Source organism: Onychomys torridus, chromosome 9 (genome assembly GCF_903995425.1).
Source record: "Onychomys torridus chromosome 9, mOncTor1.1, whole genome shotgun sequence".
Lineage (NCBI taxonomy): Eukaryota > Metazoa > Chordata > Mammalia > Rodentia > Cricetidae > Onychomys > Onychomys torridus.
In genome coordinates, this window is record NC_050451.1 from 67,313,462 (window position 1) to 67,331,998 (window position 18,537).

Genomic DNA, 18,537 nt, shown 5'->3' on the forward strand with positions numbered 1-18,537 from the left:
GTGGGACAAGCATAAGATAAGGCCGAGCATTCACAATTAATAAGAAGTCTCTGTGTCATGATTTGGGGGCTGGTTGGTGGCTCAAAAGAAAGCCTGCTCCACAGTGTTGTTTGTTTCTGTTGTTCTTGTCATTTATGATGTCTTGTGGGAAGATGTTTGAGTGTAAACAGATATTAGTTTCTCCTCAGAATGCTACCATCTACTATGATCCTTGCCTGCCACAATTGTGATGACTTCCAAATGACGAATTTCTCCTCTTTTCTTTAGTAGCAGGGTCCTTTTTAAAAAAATTATTTTTATTTTATATGCATTGGTGTTTTGCCTGCATGTATGTCTGTGTGAGGGTGTTAGATGCACTGGAACTAGAGTTACAGACAGGTGTGAGTTGACTTGTGGTTCTGGGAATTGAACCCAGGTCCTCTGGAAGAGCAGCCAGTGCTCTTAACTAACCATTGAGCCATGTCTTCAGCCAGTAGCAAGGTTCTTGGCTTGAGGTCCCTCCTGTGTGAGATTCACTCTGGAGAAGAGGTGCAGCATAGATGAGGTTTTCCCCAGGATCACTAGGGTACTGTCTTTTTTCATCCACCACTTTCTTAGTTTCCCATCAAAATACGTCTATTAGAGTAGATGAAAGAATCTTGTGTTTGGCATCTGTTTCTGATCTCTGCATGCCTTCTCTGGATTTCATGTGTAGTACCTGTGAGGTGAAGGAAGACAGAGCTGCATAGTCCCTCCATCTCATGTTGTGAGATGTTGCTTTCCCTGCCTATAGTTGGTAAACTATGAAGTTTTGATATATGTATTTCTGATTTTTCTTGAACAGGCATTTTTATCTCTGTGAAGCTTTTAAAAGTCAAATAGTTTGTCTTATAATAAGGGTTGATAAAAATTTAATTTAAAACAAGTTTATGAGCAATGAGTTTTTGAGAAGGTGGGTTTCTTGTGAAAGGTAGCTTAATTGAAATCTCACCTGAAACATGTTTATTTATTTTTATTTATTTATTTATTTATTTAATTTTTAAACTTTTTTGGTTTTTCTAGACAGGGTTTCTCTGTGTAGCTTTGCACCTTTCCTGGAACTCACTCTGTAACCCAGGATGGCCTCGAACTCACAGAGATCCGCCTGGCTCTGCCTCCTGAGTGCTGGGACTAAAGGCGTGCGCCACCACCGCCTGGCGAAACATGTTTTTATAAGCAAGGATCCCATGCCCTTCTGTGCCAGGTGGTTGTTTGAGTTTCGATAGCCCAGAAACTATAGTTCTGGTTTTGTTCTGTACACAGGTACCAGAGGCAAGATCCCCATTACCTAGTTCCTCAGGGCCCAGAAGTCACCTTGACTCATTTAATAACAAGGAATAAATAAATACCATGAGATGATGGTCAGTGTCATGGAAAAATCAAAATAGTAGCAGTAATGATAGATTTGAACTGATCTTTTTCTTATAATGGGAGAATTATCTTTAGTCTACCATTAGACCCGAATCTTATTTTCTTAGAGTAGTTCATAGATACCTGAAGTAAATTAGCTCTTTGCTATGCAGTGCAAAATGCAACAATTTATTTAAAGGAAATCCTGATTAAGAAATTCCTGCTTTTTCTTTGATACTTGGAAAATGAATGCTGTAGTTCTCCAGAAAATTCTCTGGCTATTGGATGGGGGATCGGGAGAGGTTAGCCCTTTTTTGAGATAATCACTAAAGGGAAAATTAAATTTAAGACAAAAAGGTCATTGTAAGTAAAGCTGGAGATTTTCTAGTAGAGTAGTTGTGTACAGGGGGAAATCACACAAGTTCACTGTCACTGAAGTCTCCATGAGAGACAATAGATGGCAGGAGATGTCGCAAATGGCCGTCTTTTAGCAGGCTTAGACAGTAAACTGAGCAGCTCAGACTCTCAGAGAAGAGATCCGAGGGATAACGAGGGGCTGAACCAAGGGAGGGGAGAAAGGGATGAGTGGAGAAATCTTTTGGTCTCACTTGCCTGCTTTCCCTCCCTCCCTCCCTCCCTCCTTCCCTCCCTCCCTCCCTCCCTCCCTCCCTCCCTCCCTCCCTCCCTCCCTTCCTTCCTTCCTTCCTTCCTTCCTTCCTTCTTTTTTGTGACAAGGTAGACTCAAGCTGGCCTTCACTAGTCTTTCTCCTGCTTCTGTCTCCTATGTCCTGGGATGTCAGGCCACTCACCATGCTGGATAAGTTCAAATTCAATTAAGGATATTAGGTTATCAGAATATGGAGATAAATTGAACCTAGGAGATAAGATACTGAGGGGTCCTGTCAAAAATGAGTGGTATTCCCACCTTAAAGATGTGCTGGATAAAGATTGTAAAACATCAGGAGCGGGGGTGCGGATTTAGCTCAATGGTAGAGCGCTTGCCTAGCAAGCACGAGGCTGGGGGTTCAATCCTCAGCTCAAAAAAAAAAAAAAAAAAAAAAAATCAGAAGCGAACTTCTGCCAACCAGAGTTCCCCCATTGTGCTGTAAGTCTGTATTTAAGACCTCCTCCCTCCTTTAATAAATGATGTTCAACATTCCCCCCCCCCCAAAAAAAAAAAGAAGAGGGAGTCAAGAACATGATGGGGAAACCCACAGAGACAGCTGACTGGTGCTAGTTAGAGCTCACTGACTCTTGACTGACAGCTCAGGAACCTGCATGGGACTGAACTAGGCCCGCTGAATGTGGGTGACAGTTGTGTGGCTTGATCTGTTTGTGGGGTCCCTGGCAACAGGGCCAGGACTTATCCCAGTTGCATGAACTGACTTTTTGGAGCCCATTCCCTTTGGTGGGATACCTTTCTCAGCTTTGATACAATGGAGAGGGGCTAGGCTCTCCTTCAACTTGGTATGCCATACTTTGTTGACTACCATGGGAGGCCTTATCCACTCTGAGGAGTGGATGGGGGTAGAGTGGGAGGGAGGTAAGGAGGCGGGAGAAAGGGAGGGAGGGGGAACTGGGGTTGGTATGTAAAATGGAAAAAAATTTTTAATAAATAAACATATTTAATAAAAAAAGATGTGCTGGGTAGTTTTGTTGACACAGCAAAAACTTGATTACTCCATTTCTAAAGTCGCTTGTGAAGAGAGAACCTCCACTGAGGAAATGCTTCCATCAGAAGGTCAAGTCTGTGGACATCTTCTTGATTAATGATTGATGTGGGAAGGTCCAGCCCACTGCAGGCGGTGCCACCCTGGGGCAGGTGGTTTGGGGTTCATCAGAAAGGTACCTAAGCAAGCTATGGAGAGGAAAGACAGAGCCACAGTGAAGGTTTTCAGCTCTCAGCTATTGCTCTGACCTCTTGGCTTTTAACTCTGCACTTGGCTCTGTGTTTCTTATTTAACAAGATGGTTACATCTACAATGGAGAGCAGATCAGTAAGCAGCAGCATTCTTGTGTGGTTTTTGCTTTGGGGTCTTGGCCTTGAGTATCCTCTTGAATTTCCTCAGTGATAGATTGTTACCTGGGAGTTGTAAGACAAATCTTTCTTTCTCAGCTGCTTTTGGTCATGGTGTTTGTTTATCACAGCATGAAAAGAAGACTAGACTAGAAATGAAGCAGATTTGGGGGAAATGGGACATGCACAGTGTGGTACAGGGGAATCTGGGGTGCTGTGGGGTCTGGCTGCAGACATCCATGCAGTGGATCTGAAGCTTGGGAGAGCTTGAGATTGGAAAGCCATTAGCATAGAAAAGGTATCTGGAGGGTTGGGGATTTAGCTCAGTGGTAGAGCTCTTGCCTAGCAAGTGCAAGGCCCAGGGTTCCATCCTCAGCTAAAAAAAAAAAAAAAAGAAAGAAAAGAAAGAAAAGGTATCTGGACCATGTGATGAAGATTCCTTGGGTTGTGAATTTAACTCTGGACCCACACGTAACAAAGACAGAGCAGGAGAGGTTATTGTTCTAAGAGACTCCTGTCATGAGGCCAAAGATGGTTTTAAGGAGTGGCAATATATAGTTAACAGCACTAATTCTGTCTGTGTTGCATGCAGAGAAATGTGAATTAGATTTCCCTTTCAAGCCAGTTTTCAAGGATTTTGGTGTAAATGTTTTGTTCAGGACCTGTCAGTTACAGGAGAGGCTTCATTGTTTTCTGGTCCATTATCATTCACTCCCTCTTTCCCTCCATTACGATTTTCTTAAATCCCTGGAGACACAGTACTCATTAATTCAGTCAACCAGATGTGGAAAGTTGTCAGGACTGAACTTCACACGGAAACAGAATTTGTTTTAACGACTCATTTGCAAACACCGTGGTCTTTAAACTTCCCTGTCTCAAGTTCTGATCCTCACAAGACACTTAAGGAACAGAGAGAGAAGCCCAACTGCTTGCTACCTTGGTTTCTCTTCTCTCATTAAGGAATCTGTTTCCTTGTTTAATTACGTTACCCGTTCATAGATAACTGTTAGTTTTCCTTTTCATTGGCTATGTAATCTAAAATGTAATGTTGCAAAAAACCCCAGAGCTCATTTCTGACTCTTCATTTAACAGATGAATAAACAGGCACAAAGAGGTAAAATCATTTGCTCAAGATTAGACAGGCAGAGAAAACAAAATTAAGATCGAATGCACCAGTCCTGATTCTCAGTCTCTTTAACAGGGAACATGCTTAGTTCTGGTGCAAGTACAATCAGGCTGGGCCATGCCTCTGTGTTCTCATTTTGCCTTTGTGTTTCTTGGAAATAGTGTGCTGTCCGCGCTGCCACCGAGGGCAGGACGCTGGTTTTGGAAGGCCTGGAGAAGGCAGAGAGAAACGTGCTTCCAGTATTGAACAACTTGCTGGAGAACCGGGAGATGCAGCTTGAAGATGGCCGCTTCCTGATGTCTGCGGAGCGTTATGACAAGCTTCTCCAAGTAAGGAGAGCCGGCTGCTGGCCTCTGCTTGGGGAGTGGGGGCTGCCAAGTGCTGTGTCGTCTGGGGAACCCAACTGTGGAATTAGGACGTGTTCAGGTGGTCCTTCTCTTTGGCAAACTGCTGAAGTAAATCACGAGTTTACAGCTTTAAAAGGCTGGTCCATCTGCAAAGACCTCCCCGATTACTAGTGTTTCCCTTTTTCTTTGGCCAGCTTAATAGCCATTCTTCTCTTCCTCATCTCTTCTTTATTCCTTCTGCCTTTTGGTATTGACTTTTAGACAGTGCTGAGCATTTGAGAAAAAAGCTAAATAAAATCCAGTTCTTAAACTCAGAGAATGCAATTCAGTAGGGGCTGACAGACATGACTAGGATGTCTAAAAGACACTCTGGGGTTCAATTCTCAGCATACACGTGACAGCTTACAACTGTCTCCAACACCAGTCCCAGGAGATCAAATTCTCTCTTCTGACCTCCAGGTACATAGACATACATACAGGCAAACCACTCACATATATAAAATAAAATTAAAAAATAAATATATGAAAGGTAATAAATGATGCTCCAAGCCACCAGCATTTTCTGCCCAGCACTGAAATTGACTCTCTGCTCCTATCCCTGCTCTCCACATTGTCCTCAACATGATAGTCAGTGATTGATTTAAAACATGTGTCACATATCTGTGATCCCAGTGTTTTAGAGGTCCAGGAAGAAGGCTCAGAAGCTCAAGGTTATCCTTTAATACCTAGAGGCCAGCTGGGCTACATACAACCTTGTCTCAAAAAACAAAACAACACAACACAACGCCCCCTGCCCCCAACTCAACCAAAACAAAATAAACGATCCTGGATCAGTCCTGTGCTCTGACCCCAGTGGCTTCCTGTTTCCCTCAGAGTAAAGCTGGAGGTCCTTCCAGTGCATCAGGGTACCCACATAATCAGGCCCTGCCCCCTCTCTTACTCTCCTCCAGCAGCAAGGCACTCTTGTGTTACACCTGCTCAGAAGGCTTCTCCACCGTCTAGACTTTGCACGAATGCTTCTTGTTCCTGGAATGGTTTTTCCCAAGTATTTGCTTGGCTCACTCCTACAGCCCATTCAAGTCTGGTATAAACGTGGCATTTTCAGTGAAGCTCACCTTTTGCTGTTTCTTAAGTTGCATTCTGTCCCTACCCTCCTGATGCTTCCGTTTTTCCTGAGATGTAAGTCTACGTGGCTTACTTATGTTTCTGTTTTACTGTCTACTGTGTCTACTAGAGTAGATTTTCAAAGGGAGTTTTTCACGCCCTTTGAAGAATGTTTGGCACGTGGTAAGTGTCCATTAACTATTTGTTGAATGAATAATAAACGTGATAAACGATGTGACACAAATGTACGCCAAGAGGGCAACACTAAAGACAGTTATGAACCATACATGTATGCTTGGAATTGAACCGGGGCCCTCTGGACAGGCAGCCCCTGCTCTTAACTACTTAGCCAAAGAGGGCTCTTCAGAGGCTTTCGCAGTGAGGCAAGAACTGATGTGGAGCTTCATCCTTGGTCACTGAGCCTGAGCTTCATCCTTGGTCAGTGAGCCTGAGCTGCACTCCACTGGCTCTCTCAGCAGCAGGTACAGCCTTTGCAGGCAGTTCCTCTACATTGAGACTTGAAGTCTTTCTTACATTTTTATTGATCAAGAACTGCAGCATATACTGCTTATTGTGTGTGTGCATGCATTTGCGTGCTTCGGTGTATGTATGGAGGTCAGAGGTCAACCTTGGGTGTTGGTCCTCGCCTTCCATGTTGTCTGAGAAAGGTTCTTTACAAAGAACAGCTTCATATGTTAGACTAGTGTCCTCAGTCTTCCAGGGACTCTTCTGTCTTCACCTCCATCTCCCTGAAGGAGTGCTGGGGTTACAGATGCTTATGATCGGTGTCTGGTTTTTACATGGGTTCTGGAGATTCAAGCTCAGATCCTCACACACTGCAAGTGCTTTTGTCCACTGAGCCATCTCTCCAGCCCTGTCTTACACTTCTTGCTCTCACTCTGAAACTGCTAACACAGGCCTGGAACACACTGGGTACTAGATGATAGATGCTGATGCGGGAGGGTGTCTGAACTGATGCTCTGTCTGATTCCTGTGCCCAGAGTCTTTCTCTGTAACCCAGCTCACAGCATTTTAGCAGTCTGTTCTTTATTGTCTGTGGAAGTACCTAGATGGTGTTGTCCTAGCTCAGGAGTGATTTTCCTCTGGATATGCCTGAAGATGATCTAATCGTAACATAATTAGAAGATAATTGTGGATTTCATCAACAGTAAGAAAAAGTTAAATTTGTACCTTCATGTTATTATAGTTTAGTGAAATAAAGTCAAACTTATAGTTTGTCTTTAAGAAGAGGTAGATATGTAGAATACTTTCCTTTCAGCCTCTTTCTAATTATAAAATAACTATATGCAACTAGAGGTTTTATTAGTTATTTGATTTGTTTAAAGCATATGTATTACTTCATAACAAAAACTTGGTATGTTCTTTATCCTTAGAGTAGAATTCTGTACAAAGTTATTGAATATATTGTTGCTTTGGGTAGGAAGTCCAAGGGCTTTAGCACATGAGGCATGCTTATCATCAAAAGAGAAGAATCTGGTCTACATTGTTTTCCCCCCAAGTAGTTGTTAACAGAAACTTTTCATTGATAAATCTTTCTGAATTCTCAGACTCTCTGTCATGAATATAGACACGTATAGGACTATACACCTCCTAACACTTGCATCTCAGGGCACTCTCTGTGGTCAAGGATTACAGTTGCCATACTGAGTCTCACTTTCTTTTTGCTATGTTCAGTTACTAAATTTTAATATCTTAGAACACTTGTAGCTGGAGAGGTGGCTCAGTGGATACGAGATCTCTGCACGTGAAGAGTGGAGTTCAGATTCCCAGCACCCATATAAAAAGGCACTGAGGGATGGGGAGCAGAGATAGACAGATCCAAGAACTCCCTGGGCAGCTAGGCCAGCCCTCGAATTCACTGAGATATCCTGTCCAAGAGCAATAATGTGAAAAGTGATAAAGGAAGGGACCTGGTGTTCTCTTCTGACCTCTCCGCATGTACCTGTATGCATGTGATATCGAACTGGGGGGTCTCCACTTGTGCCTCCCGTCCGGTCCCATTCTCAATAAGCCATTCAAAAGAACCAAGCTAAAAGTGGATACAGAAAAAGGAGGTTTATTTACACAGCCACGTTGGGAACAGGGACAAAGAGATCCAGCAAACCCCTCAAATCCTTCATCTCTGGGGTCCCGAGGCGAGATCTAAGTTTAATAGAGGGCCAAGGTGCATCCAAGCCAGTGGTTCTCAACCCATGGGTCACAACCCTTTGGGGCTTGGACGACTCTTCCATGGAGGTCACCTATGACCATCAGAAAATATGTATATTTATATTATGTTTCATGGCAGTAGCAAAATTACAGTTATGAAGTAGCAATGAAAATAATTTTGTGGTTGGGAGCCACCACAACATGAGGAACTGTGTTAGAGGGTCACAGCATTGGGAAGGTTGAGAACCTCTGTTCTAAGTAGTCCTGGTTAAGGTGTGGGCCCACCTCCCGTCGCTCATCCTTGTCTAGGCTTCAGTCACTTCCTATAAGGTGGTCTGACGAGTTGTTAGAACCATGTGAAATCTCTTCCACAGAGACAGTTTCCCCTGGGGGAACTGGGGTTCCTTCGCCCAGCCTGAGATCCCTGGTGAAATTCTTATTTCTTTGGCGGTCCATTGTGTCAGTAATCTGATAGTCAGATTGAAAGATACAGTATCTTATTAAGAGTATCTTAATTTCTGTCCAACAGGTTATATGTGAACCATGAAACTCACATTGTATGTACCATACATATTCCCCCATTAGCTCTCTGTTATCTCTCTATCTCCTTCTAGCTCTCTTTATCTCTGTCTATCGCTCACTCTTACTGATTTCATTTAGATGGTGCTAGTAAAGTTTTATTATTATAGAAATTACTAGTTTGTATAAACTTCATATTCTGGTTATCTGTGTTTTGCAGCTCTCAGGCAAGTCTGGATCCAAACATTTGTTTTCTAGTGTATGTGACATAGTGTCTTGGGGTTACTGTTTTAATGTATGATTTGTGATTTCAGTTATGATTAAAATAAGTGTATTTTAAAAATTGATTCATGCTATTAGTCAACAGACTTTTTCTTGTTGTGTACTGGAGGGAATGAGTTCTCCAGAGCTTGGATTTAGCATGAAACAGTCTTTTTAGGAATAAAGGCACAACATAGGATGATAGAAGCTTGTAAATCATGCAGTTAAGTGACACCAAGGAGCCCCTAATGCAGGGATCAGAAAAGGACCCATTTTTACCAAGTTGTTCTGGTGAGCTTTGAACATTGTGCTTATCCTATGCAAATGGAAGTCCATCTCACACAGATGCATCTGCATCGGTGATGCGTGCTGTCTTTACAGAATTGCAGTTGCTGGAGGGTTGAAGCCACGGGCTCGTAGAAGATGGGGCTTTCTGAGACTGGGAGCATGAGACACAGTGACAGAAGGTGTTGACTACCATGTGAAACACCTCTGCACTATCATATTGCTGTACCCTTGGAAGATCTACTCTAAGCTGTGGGCTTTCCCCTTAAAATGTACATATAGACTTTGTAGAATGCCAGGAATCTCTGTGTGACTGTGACGAGCCATTGATCGAGTTAAGGGAAGAAAGGCACATTTGCCAGGTGCCTGCCATGGACATCCACATATATTCTCGTATTTAGTTTTTATGGCACTCAATCATGTAGATTATATTATTTCCACATTATAGGTAAGAGAATTGAGGCTCCAAGGGTGAAGTCACAGATATCTTTGATAGTTTATCTAGAGTTTATATCTAGTGGCTGAGTCAGGATCTGATAGCCTGTTGCTATTCTCTTAGGTCTGTCTTACACCAGACCATGGGCATGTTAGATAACTCCTTTGACCTCTACTTTGTTCATTCATAGAATATTGTCTTCTGTATTGTGACTAATTACATGAGAAATCTGTGCAATAGTAGATGTGAAATTCTGGAAGGCTAAATGAGAAAAGTAAGCTTTTAAAAGCTGGTATTGCCAGCTTATGCTTATGCCTTCATAGAAATATACCTATAAATGTAATTGTCTAGGGTCTATGGGGAGCCTCTACTCTGTTGGTAATCTGTTCTTCTAGGTCTAACTTTTTGCTCTCTGCGCCCCTCCTTCCATGTTAGGGACTAGAGCTTGGCAGTGTCTCAGGATCATTTATTCTGGGTGTGTGGGCTACGTTTCCTTCCCCACACAAGTCCCCAGGCAGGGAGCTTTCCCTGGCGTCTGGATCCTGGTTTACTTTGCTGCGTTCCTTAACAGCTTGGTTTTGCAAGTGTTCTTAAATGCCCTGCTCTCGGCAGTCAGGGTGTGGTCCCTTGTCCTGGCTGCTCGTGCGTTTGGACTTTGTGTCACTTGCTGTCATAGCTGGAATCCATGTCACTGTGCTCTAGTGTTCTGTCTCTTGCTTTCTTAGGATCACACTAAAGAGGAGTTGGATGCTTGGAAGATTGTCCGGGTTAGTGAACATTTCCGAGTGATTGCCTTGGGCTTGCCAGTGCCCAGGTACTCTGGGAACCCATTAGACCCCCCTCTCCGTTCTCGATTTCAAGCCAGAGATATTTATTTTCTACCCTTCAGGGTGAGTATTTCAAAGACATAGTGCTTGGAATGGGTTTTATCTATAACAAGAAATTAAATTCTATATCAATATTAACATATTTTTAGTTTTGTTTTTTATTTTGTGTGTATGAATGTCTTGCCTGCATGTATGTCTGTGCACCACTCATGTGCTTGTTACCTGTGGAGACCAGAAGAGGAGAACTGGAGTTATAGACTGGAGGTGTGAGCCATCATCATGGTGCTGGGAATTGAACTTGAGTCTTCTGGAAGAGCAGCTAGTGCTCTTGACTGCTAATCTCGCCCCAGCCCTCTGACTCTTTTTTTCCTATTGAAAATGTGTTTATATACACTATATTCTGATCATGGTTTCCCTCCTCCATCTCCTCCCAGAGTCTCCCCTCCCTTCTAACTCTACACCTTCTTTCTTTTTCTTTAAAAAACAATCAGGCAAAGAAAAAGAAAAAAAAACATACACATAAAAAAAAAAACCATAAGCTATAAAAATACAAAATTAGAAACCATGATATACATGCAAAAGACCAGTGAGATTTTAAAAACAAAAAATTCCAAACAAAGCAATGTGAGACAAACAGCCTACAAACATACTATTGAGTTTGTTCTGTGTTGTCCATCTATTGCTGGGCACAGTGAATTGGTTCTGAGTTGGCATCTACTGCTGGGTGTGGGGTCTGTCTGTAAGTGTGGTTTTTGTACCCAGTGAGACTCCAAGGGAGAAACTGAACTTTTCTTTGTGAGCAGTTTTCCACTGGAGACAGTTTCAGGGTTAGAGATGTTGGGGTCGTGTCCTGAACAGTCCCGATTCATGCTGCCTCAGTCTCTGTGTGTTCATATGTACATCGATCACATTGATTTAGAGGGCTTTGCTTCCTTGGTGTCTTCCACCCCTCTGGCTGTTACAGTCTTTCCCTCTCCTCCTCCACATAGCTCCCTGAGCCCTGACTGGTGGGTTTGGTGGAGACATCCCATTTAGGACTGAGTGCTACAAAGTGTTCATTATCTGTACACACTCTAGTTGTGAGTCTCTGTATTAGTTCCCAAGTACTGCAGGAGGAAGCTGCTCTGATGATGGCTGGGCATGGGTGTAACAGAATGTTGCTAGGAGTCATTTTCTTATTTTTTAAGTATATGAAATTATATAAAAACAAAAGTCAGATTTCCCTGTGGTATTCACAATGTTCATTGTGAGCCCCCTGACTGTTTTAAAGACTGCCTTTGCTTTTATTAAATGGATTGTATCATGACATGATCGCTGCTATGTTACAGTGTCTACTTAACTAAAAGTTTGGTTTATATTTATAAAATATCTGTGTTTCATCCATTGTATTCATTACTAATCAGTTGATTATGCTTCTGTTATTTAGGACCAGCTAAAACTATTATATTCAGTTGGAGCCAATGTTTCTGCTGAGAAGTAAGTATACTTTATGACTATTGTTTTGCTTAAACATTTAATTTGTTTAAAAATTAAACTTGTTATTGTTAAACTACAAAAATTGTTTAGCAGATTTTGTTGAGTCTTGGTAGAGGCTTCACAAGGCGTGGACATTGACATGAGTTCAAAAGTCTGAGTCGACCTTTCCAGACAGGTAGAGAGTCAAGTATGAAGAACCGAGGCATGAGACTAAGAGCTGGTGCTTTGTCCCTAGTGGGTAACCACTTTTGGCACCTGGACCTTAGCTTAGGTTTGAGCTTTAGAAAGGTGGGGATGAAGTTCATGTGATAGATTTGGACCAGATTGTGGAAAATGCCTACATAGCTAATCGGCTTTTGAATTTTTAATGGATTATTATATGAACAATTTTTCTTTAAGAATTAATAGTATATTTTTAGATAAATGTAATTAGCCCAACTATTTTATACTCACCATACATTTTGTATGTTAAAATTATTCAGATAAAATTTAAAACCTGTTTCCTTCTAGGATTTCTCAGCTTTTGTCCTTTGCTACAACTCTCTGCTCTCAAGAATCCTCTACACTTGGACTTCCAGACTTTCCTTTAGATAGTTTACCTGCGGCAGTTCAAATCCTGGTAAGTATAGAATGAAGTAGTGATGGATACGTATACTCTGACGTGGCAAAGATGGACAGAAAGTTCATCATTGGGGATTAGTCACTTGAGTTGTCTTGACTTAATTTTCTACAAAAGGCCTGAGATTGGTGTGTATACTGGAACAAACTGTACAGGCAGCCGTGACATGCTAACTCTCTGGAGAGCTTGCCGTTTTCAAGAAGGGAGAGGTAGAAATGCAGCCTCCTTGGAGGTTTGATAGAGGAATGGCAGCTTCAGGCTAATTGAATCAGAGGTACACTGTAGGGAAGGAGATGCTGAGCTGGCCCAACTGAGGCAAGGGAGCTGAGCTTTCTCACCCTGTCACCCAGCAGTCATTGGTTAGCGGTTATCCTAAAGGACACAGGTTCCTAGGTGCTGGCAGGTCTCCCAACTTGTGAAAACAGATGGCTCCAGGAGCCTGAAGGCAGCCTGTGTCAGCAAGACTTTTAAGAACTGTGGGAAGGGAAGGAAGCTGAGCCACACATGGCACATGAGCAGATCTGAATACATTTGCAGTTACTTTCCCAAAGCATGTGGCGTCCTGTCTAGAGTGATGGGAAAGCCTCAGGGCAGAGGGCGCATAAAAAATGTTCAGCCATGGATGGGTCTGGAATGTTTGCAGAATGAGAGCAAGTTGTATCATTAGAACTGAGAGTTTGTGGTAGAGACAGAGGTTAGAACCCTACCATGAATTAGTTTGTTGAGTAATCGTGCCTGTATTTTATTATGGTGAGGGAGGAAAGGCCCGCCAGAGGTTCTGAAGTAGGTGGAGTGTGAAGTGACCATTTCTAGGTTAGATGGAGATACCTTCCCTAGCAGCTAGGAGAATAGGGAGATCCTGGTTGCATGGCAGTGAATTCACAACACTGAGCAAGACCCTGCCTAGGAAGGCGTCTCGTGTAACAAGACTCCTGTTTCTAAAGGTGTCTTACTTTCCCCCAGTGTTCGCAGTTAGTCAGACGGCTAGCTTTCCTACACATTGTTCACATTGTTGTCTACATCCTGAACACTCCTGTGTTCCAAATTCCATATATCTCTTTTAATTTTTCCTCAGTAATTTGTGCTTTGAAAATTCTCTACTCTGAAAAAAAAAAGTCACCTTTAAATAGCAAACAAACACCCATAAGGACTTCATGAGAAGTCCCTGTTGTTAGCACGTTACCCCTGCTTACACATGCCCCCTCCCAATTTTTTTCAGAGCTACTTGAAGGTAAATGCAATACTCTTAAGGTATGACTGCCAAGAATTGGAGCACCGTGTATGTCCAGAACACTCTTACCACATTCCATATCATATTGACAATAATTCAGTAAAATCATCTAATAAACAGTTCATATGGAGATCTTCTGTTTGCCTTTGGCAGTAACTCTTTGAATGATGTGAGCAGACTTGAGAGTGCAATATGATTTGGGTGAAGAATTTAAGGCTAATGAATACTTTTTAATTTTGTAGTTATAATTGTGAGACTTGATGGCTATAGATAAGGTCAACTCAGATTAGGAATAAAGGCTGGAAATGCAGTGCTTTGGGGGACTAGAATGGGGAAGTGTGTGCTCCTGCAGATGTGCTGAGTCCATGTACTGTAGGTTCAAATGATAGATAATTGAGGCTTTGGTCTAGAGCTTGAGAAAGAGGCAAGAACTAGATAAAGATGCATGGGGACCAGCAATACCGATGAATGGTTGGAGTGTGTGGCATTGCTCAGGGATATGGTATAGGACAGAGAAATTTCTTCCTTTGTACATTACTGGGATATATTTTTTATGCTTTTGGAAGAGTAAACTTTAGCAGTATATGTATATTTCAGATACATTTTCTGTGAGTGAGATGTTGCTGACCTCTATACATGTCTGCTCCTAAATAGGATTCCTTTCCGATGATGTCAATTGAACATGCAATCCAGTGGCTGTATCCATATACTCTTTTACTAGGACATGAAGGGAAGATGGCTGTGGAAGGCGTTTTAAAAGTGAGTATCTGTTTCTCCTTCCTTCCCATCTTCCTCATTTCACTTACCTTTTCATCCGCCCATGTCTCCTGTCCCCCTTTGTCTGTTTTTCTTTCCCCATCTTGTTTTCTTCCTTCGTCTTCCCTTCTTTCCTCTTCCAAGACAGGAAGCACTGGATGCCAGTGACGAGAGCGCAGTGGTGGGCAGCAAGCGGTCAGGTGTGGGTGTGGCTGGGGATTTGTTACATGGTGCAAACAATCAAACACAATGGAACGAAAGAGTGAGTGGATTATTGTAATGGGAATTACAGGTCTCACTGGTGGAGGATTATGAACACAGATGGGGAGACGTGAAAGAACCCCGAGGTACTAGATTGGAAATGGAGATATGATTATGCATCATGTTTTTTTTAATTGTCTATGTATCAGTGTTACCTTTTCCTGAGAAGACATGGGTCTTCTTGCCTTAGAGCACAAACAGCCGGCTAAAGAAATGATTCCACCAAAGTCTAGTTGGGAGCACCAGAGAGTTTGATTGAAGTACTTGCTGGAGCCCAGAAAATGTACAGTTGGCCACACTGTTTTCTCAGACAGGGTCTTGTGAGCACCTTGCATGCGCCTAGTGAGAGATGCTTATACACTGCTTTGTGGGCCTGCTGTCCCTTCCTTGAGGGAATGTCAACAGGCATTCTTGTGAATGTCTTGTGAAAGTCTCATGTAGGTGAACACAGCTGCTCTGATTTCAATATGGCAGTGGTTGTGACTTGGCTGCATAGCATTACACAATGTGTGGAAGTAGATATGGTAAAAAAAAAAAAATTGTGTGTGTGTGTGTCTGTGTGTCTGTGTGTGTATGTGTACATTTTCCACCTCTGTGGTCTAACAGAGCCTAGAAACCATGTACACACCAAGTGCCTGCATGTCTAAATTGTACATTCATTGAAAGGATCCAATTCCCGAGAAATAGTGTTGAACTGAAGATTGGGTCAAGAAATGGATGAGATCAAGGAAATTTTCAACAAATGATGTTAGCATATCAAAACCACAGAAGAGCTTGCTGGTTTGAGCACTAAAAATAAAAGTAATTGATGATAATCCACTGTCTAAAATAGGCATCCAGAAGTCCATACTGAATTAAAAAGTTTTAAAATATGGAGGACAAGCAACTCTCCTTGTTACTGTAGAATGTTTCCCAACAAATATGGAAGAAATTATATATGTTGAAAAATCACTATTAGGCCATCATCAGATTGATGACTGACTGAGGAAAGTATAAAGTTGGGATGTGTGTGTATGCTTCCATAACTGGATATTAATGTCATCTCAAGATATCTTGCAAAATACTTAGTTGACTACAAACTGGGTAAGTGATATTTTTATAATCACCACCTACCTGACCAGGCAGAACAAACTGACATTTGCCTTGTGTGCCTCTCAAGTGCTGTGCTTGGAAGAGATCATCACTCATCAGGAATCCTACTGAAAGTTGAGGATTTGAGTTGGAATGTGAAGAAATACCGTATAGTCGTGGGTCAAGGGACACTTTACAGAAGAAAGGCCTTTTTTAAAAAAACTCTTCAGGCCATAAAAGACACTGAAAGACTGTCCTGAGTTGAAGGAGCCTGGAAAGTGACAGTAGCTAAATGCAGCCTTTCTTCCTGCATAGGTCTTTGGTCACACAGGAACAAGTGAATTGTTCATAACTTACATGCTTATGAACTGGGTAGTGTGCTTGTGCAAATTTGGTTTCTAATTTAGCAGCTTAGGTAGTGCTTATTTGCTGGGGTTCTTGCTGTCAGGGAATGGTGAACTGTGATGTTTAAGAGTAGGGACCATCGTATCTTCAGCTTGCTCTTAAATTGTTAAGAAAGAAAGTGAATTGATTGTGTGTGCATGTATATGGAGTGGTAGGGAGGTAACAAGAAATCCAGGTGAAGGTGAAGTACAAGTTTTTGTACAGTTGTGTCCTATAAGTATGAAATTGCTTCACAATTAAGTAAATACCTAACATTTGAAAATTAAAATTTAAGGCAAATATGTAATGTAATAAGAAGTTAAAATTTACAACTTAAATTCATAGCTTGGAAAGTATTTATATAATTACGGTGAGTTTATGCAATTTTGAAATGTTTTTTTTTTTTTTTTAAAGATTTATTTATTTATTATGTATACTGTATTCTGTTTGTATGTCTGCACACCAGAAGAGGGCACCAGATCTCATTATAGATGGTTGTGAGCCACCATGTGGTTGCTGGGAATTGAACTCAGGTCCTCTGGAAGAGCAATCAGTACTCTTAACCTCTGAGCCATCTCTCCAGCCCCCTTGAAATGGTTTTAATATCTTCTGGGTTTTTAAAAAAAATTCCCTGGTATAGTGTTATCATCTAAACTATGTTTTCATTTTGTCATAAGTCACTAAAAACATTTGGGACATGGTTTTCTTTTAATATGTATAGCATAGTTTTCTCATTGTGTGGTTAACAATGGTGAGTTCAAAAGTCAAAACTCCCCTGTGATGTTTTGTTAGTGTGTATTTACCTACTGGTCCTCAATGGAAACTTACTGGCTTCCTAATCAGCTCCCTCTTAGGAAGGACAGCTTTTGCTTCTCTTACACAGTCTGGCTAAAGATGCAGATTTCTCTCTAGTAGTTAAAGTGTGACTACTGTGTGGGACTCCATTTTCTAGAGGCCAGGATTTGCCAGCCTTAAGCATTCATCAGGAACAGTATTTGTTTCTCCCTTGTTCTCTAGTCCATGTGTACTATAGTAGTGGTGTGTACTATAGCAGTGGTGTGTGTGGGTGGGGGCAGGGAGGAGCACTCTAAGGCATCCAGTAATCATGAGAACTCCGAGGTGTGTAGTAGCCTTAGTTGGTTCAGTGAGAGTGTGTGTGAGATTAGCTATCCAACAAAACCAAAGAAGTAACATTTTCACTTATCACATCAGTAATAATAGTAAGGGTAATAATTCAGTTATTTCTTATAGGTTATGAGACGTGTAGATATGGATAGAATTTTTACATTTTAATTTGAATTTTTTTGAGAACTTCATACATGAATATTGTATTTATATCATTTCTATTCCTCTATCCCCCTTCCAACTCCTTCCTTGTCCTCTCAACTTCTCTGTCATGATGTCTTCTATTGTAGGAGGCGAGCTCCCACCTGTTGAAGGGCTCTTGGTGGGGAGGAGTGGGGAATGAGGAAGCATTAGGTAGAAATACAGACAGAGACAATGAGAAAGACAGACACAGGATAGCTTCAGGAGGGCCCTGGGTCAATACCCAGATGCCCCAACTTTATTCATAATAGGCCTTTTATACATCAGCAAGGGGAGAGGCAAATGACCTTCCCCTTCCAAGGTCAAGGTATAAAGTACCAACAAGTGTAGACCCTTCAAAACATCTGGTACCCACGCCTTTGGCCAAATCATCCCATTATGCAGCCCTGCTGGGCAAAGCAAGCTCAGACTGTCTAACCTTGAGTAAGGCCTTACTAGGGAGCCTCTGTGAGTCCCACATTCTATAAGTATTATTGTTAGATATTGTACTGAGTCCTTTTAGTGTTTCTTGTATATACAGATGTATTTACATCTGACCAGGTATATGATACCTATTGTGGCTCAGTTTCTTGAGAAAGTTGTTTCTTCCTAACTTAGCAGCCATTGAGTGCCTATACCTCTTTATCTGAGCATGGCCTTGTGAAATTTCCTCCATCCACAATGACATGTCAACTGGTATTGTCATCATGCAGGTCTTGTTTGGAGGACCAGTTTTGTTGAGGTTACGTGGTTGCAGCAACCAGGTCATGTTTTAGAAGACACTGTAGCAACAGATATCCTGGTCCTCTGGTTTTAGTCTTTCCTTTCCCTCTTCCATGACGATTTCTGAGCCCTAAATGGAGGATTGCCTTGTAGATGTACTGGTTGGGGCTAGGGAGGTACCCCATAATCACTTATTCTCTCCATTTTGGCCATTCTTGGGTCTCTGTAATAGTCTGTATCTTCTGAAAAAAG

At 41.9% G+C, this 18,537-nt stretch overlaps 1 protein-coding gene across 2 annotated transcripts in view; it reads left to right on the forward strand.

Annotated features, from left to right (window-relative positions):
• Positions 1-18,537, forward strand: part of Vwa8 (von Willebrand factor A domain containing 8) — a 346,670-nt gene that overhangs the window by 68,077 nt on the left and 260,056 nt on the right. For both annotated transcript variants that reach the window (XM_036198655.1, XM_036198654.1), the window contains exons 5-9: positions 4,673-4,840; positions 10,358-10,522; positions 11,886-11,935; positions 12,446-12,554; positions 14,440-14,544. In XM_036198655.1, coding sequence (XP_036054548.1) covers positions 4,673-4,840; positions 10,358-10,522; positions 11,886-11,935; positions 12,446-12,554; positions 14,440-14,544 — 597 coding nt within the window. The remainder of the gene's footprint in view (positions 1-4,672; positions 4,841-10,357; positions 10,523-11,885; positions 11,936-12,445; positions 12,555-14,439; positions 14,545-18,537) is intronic.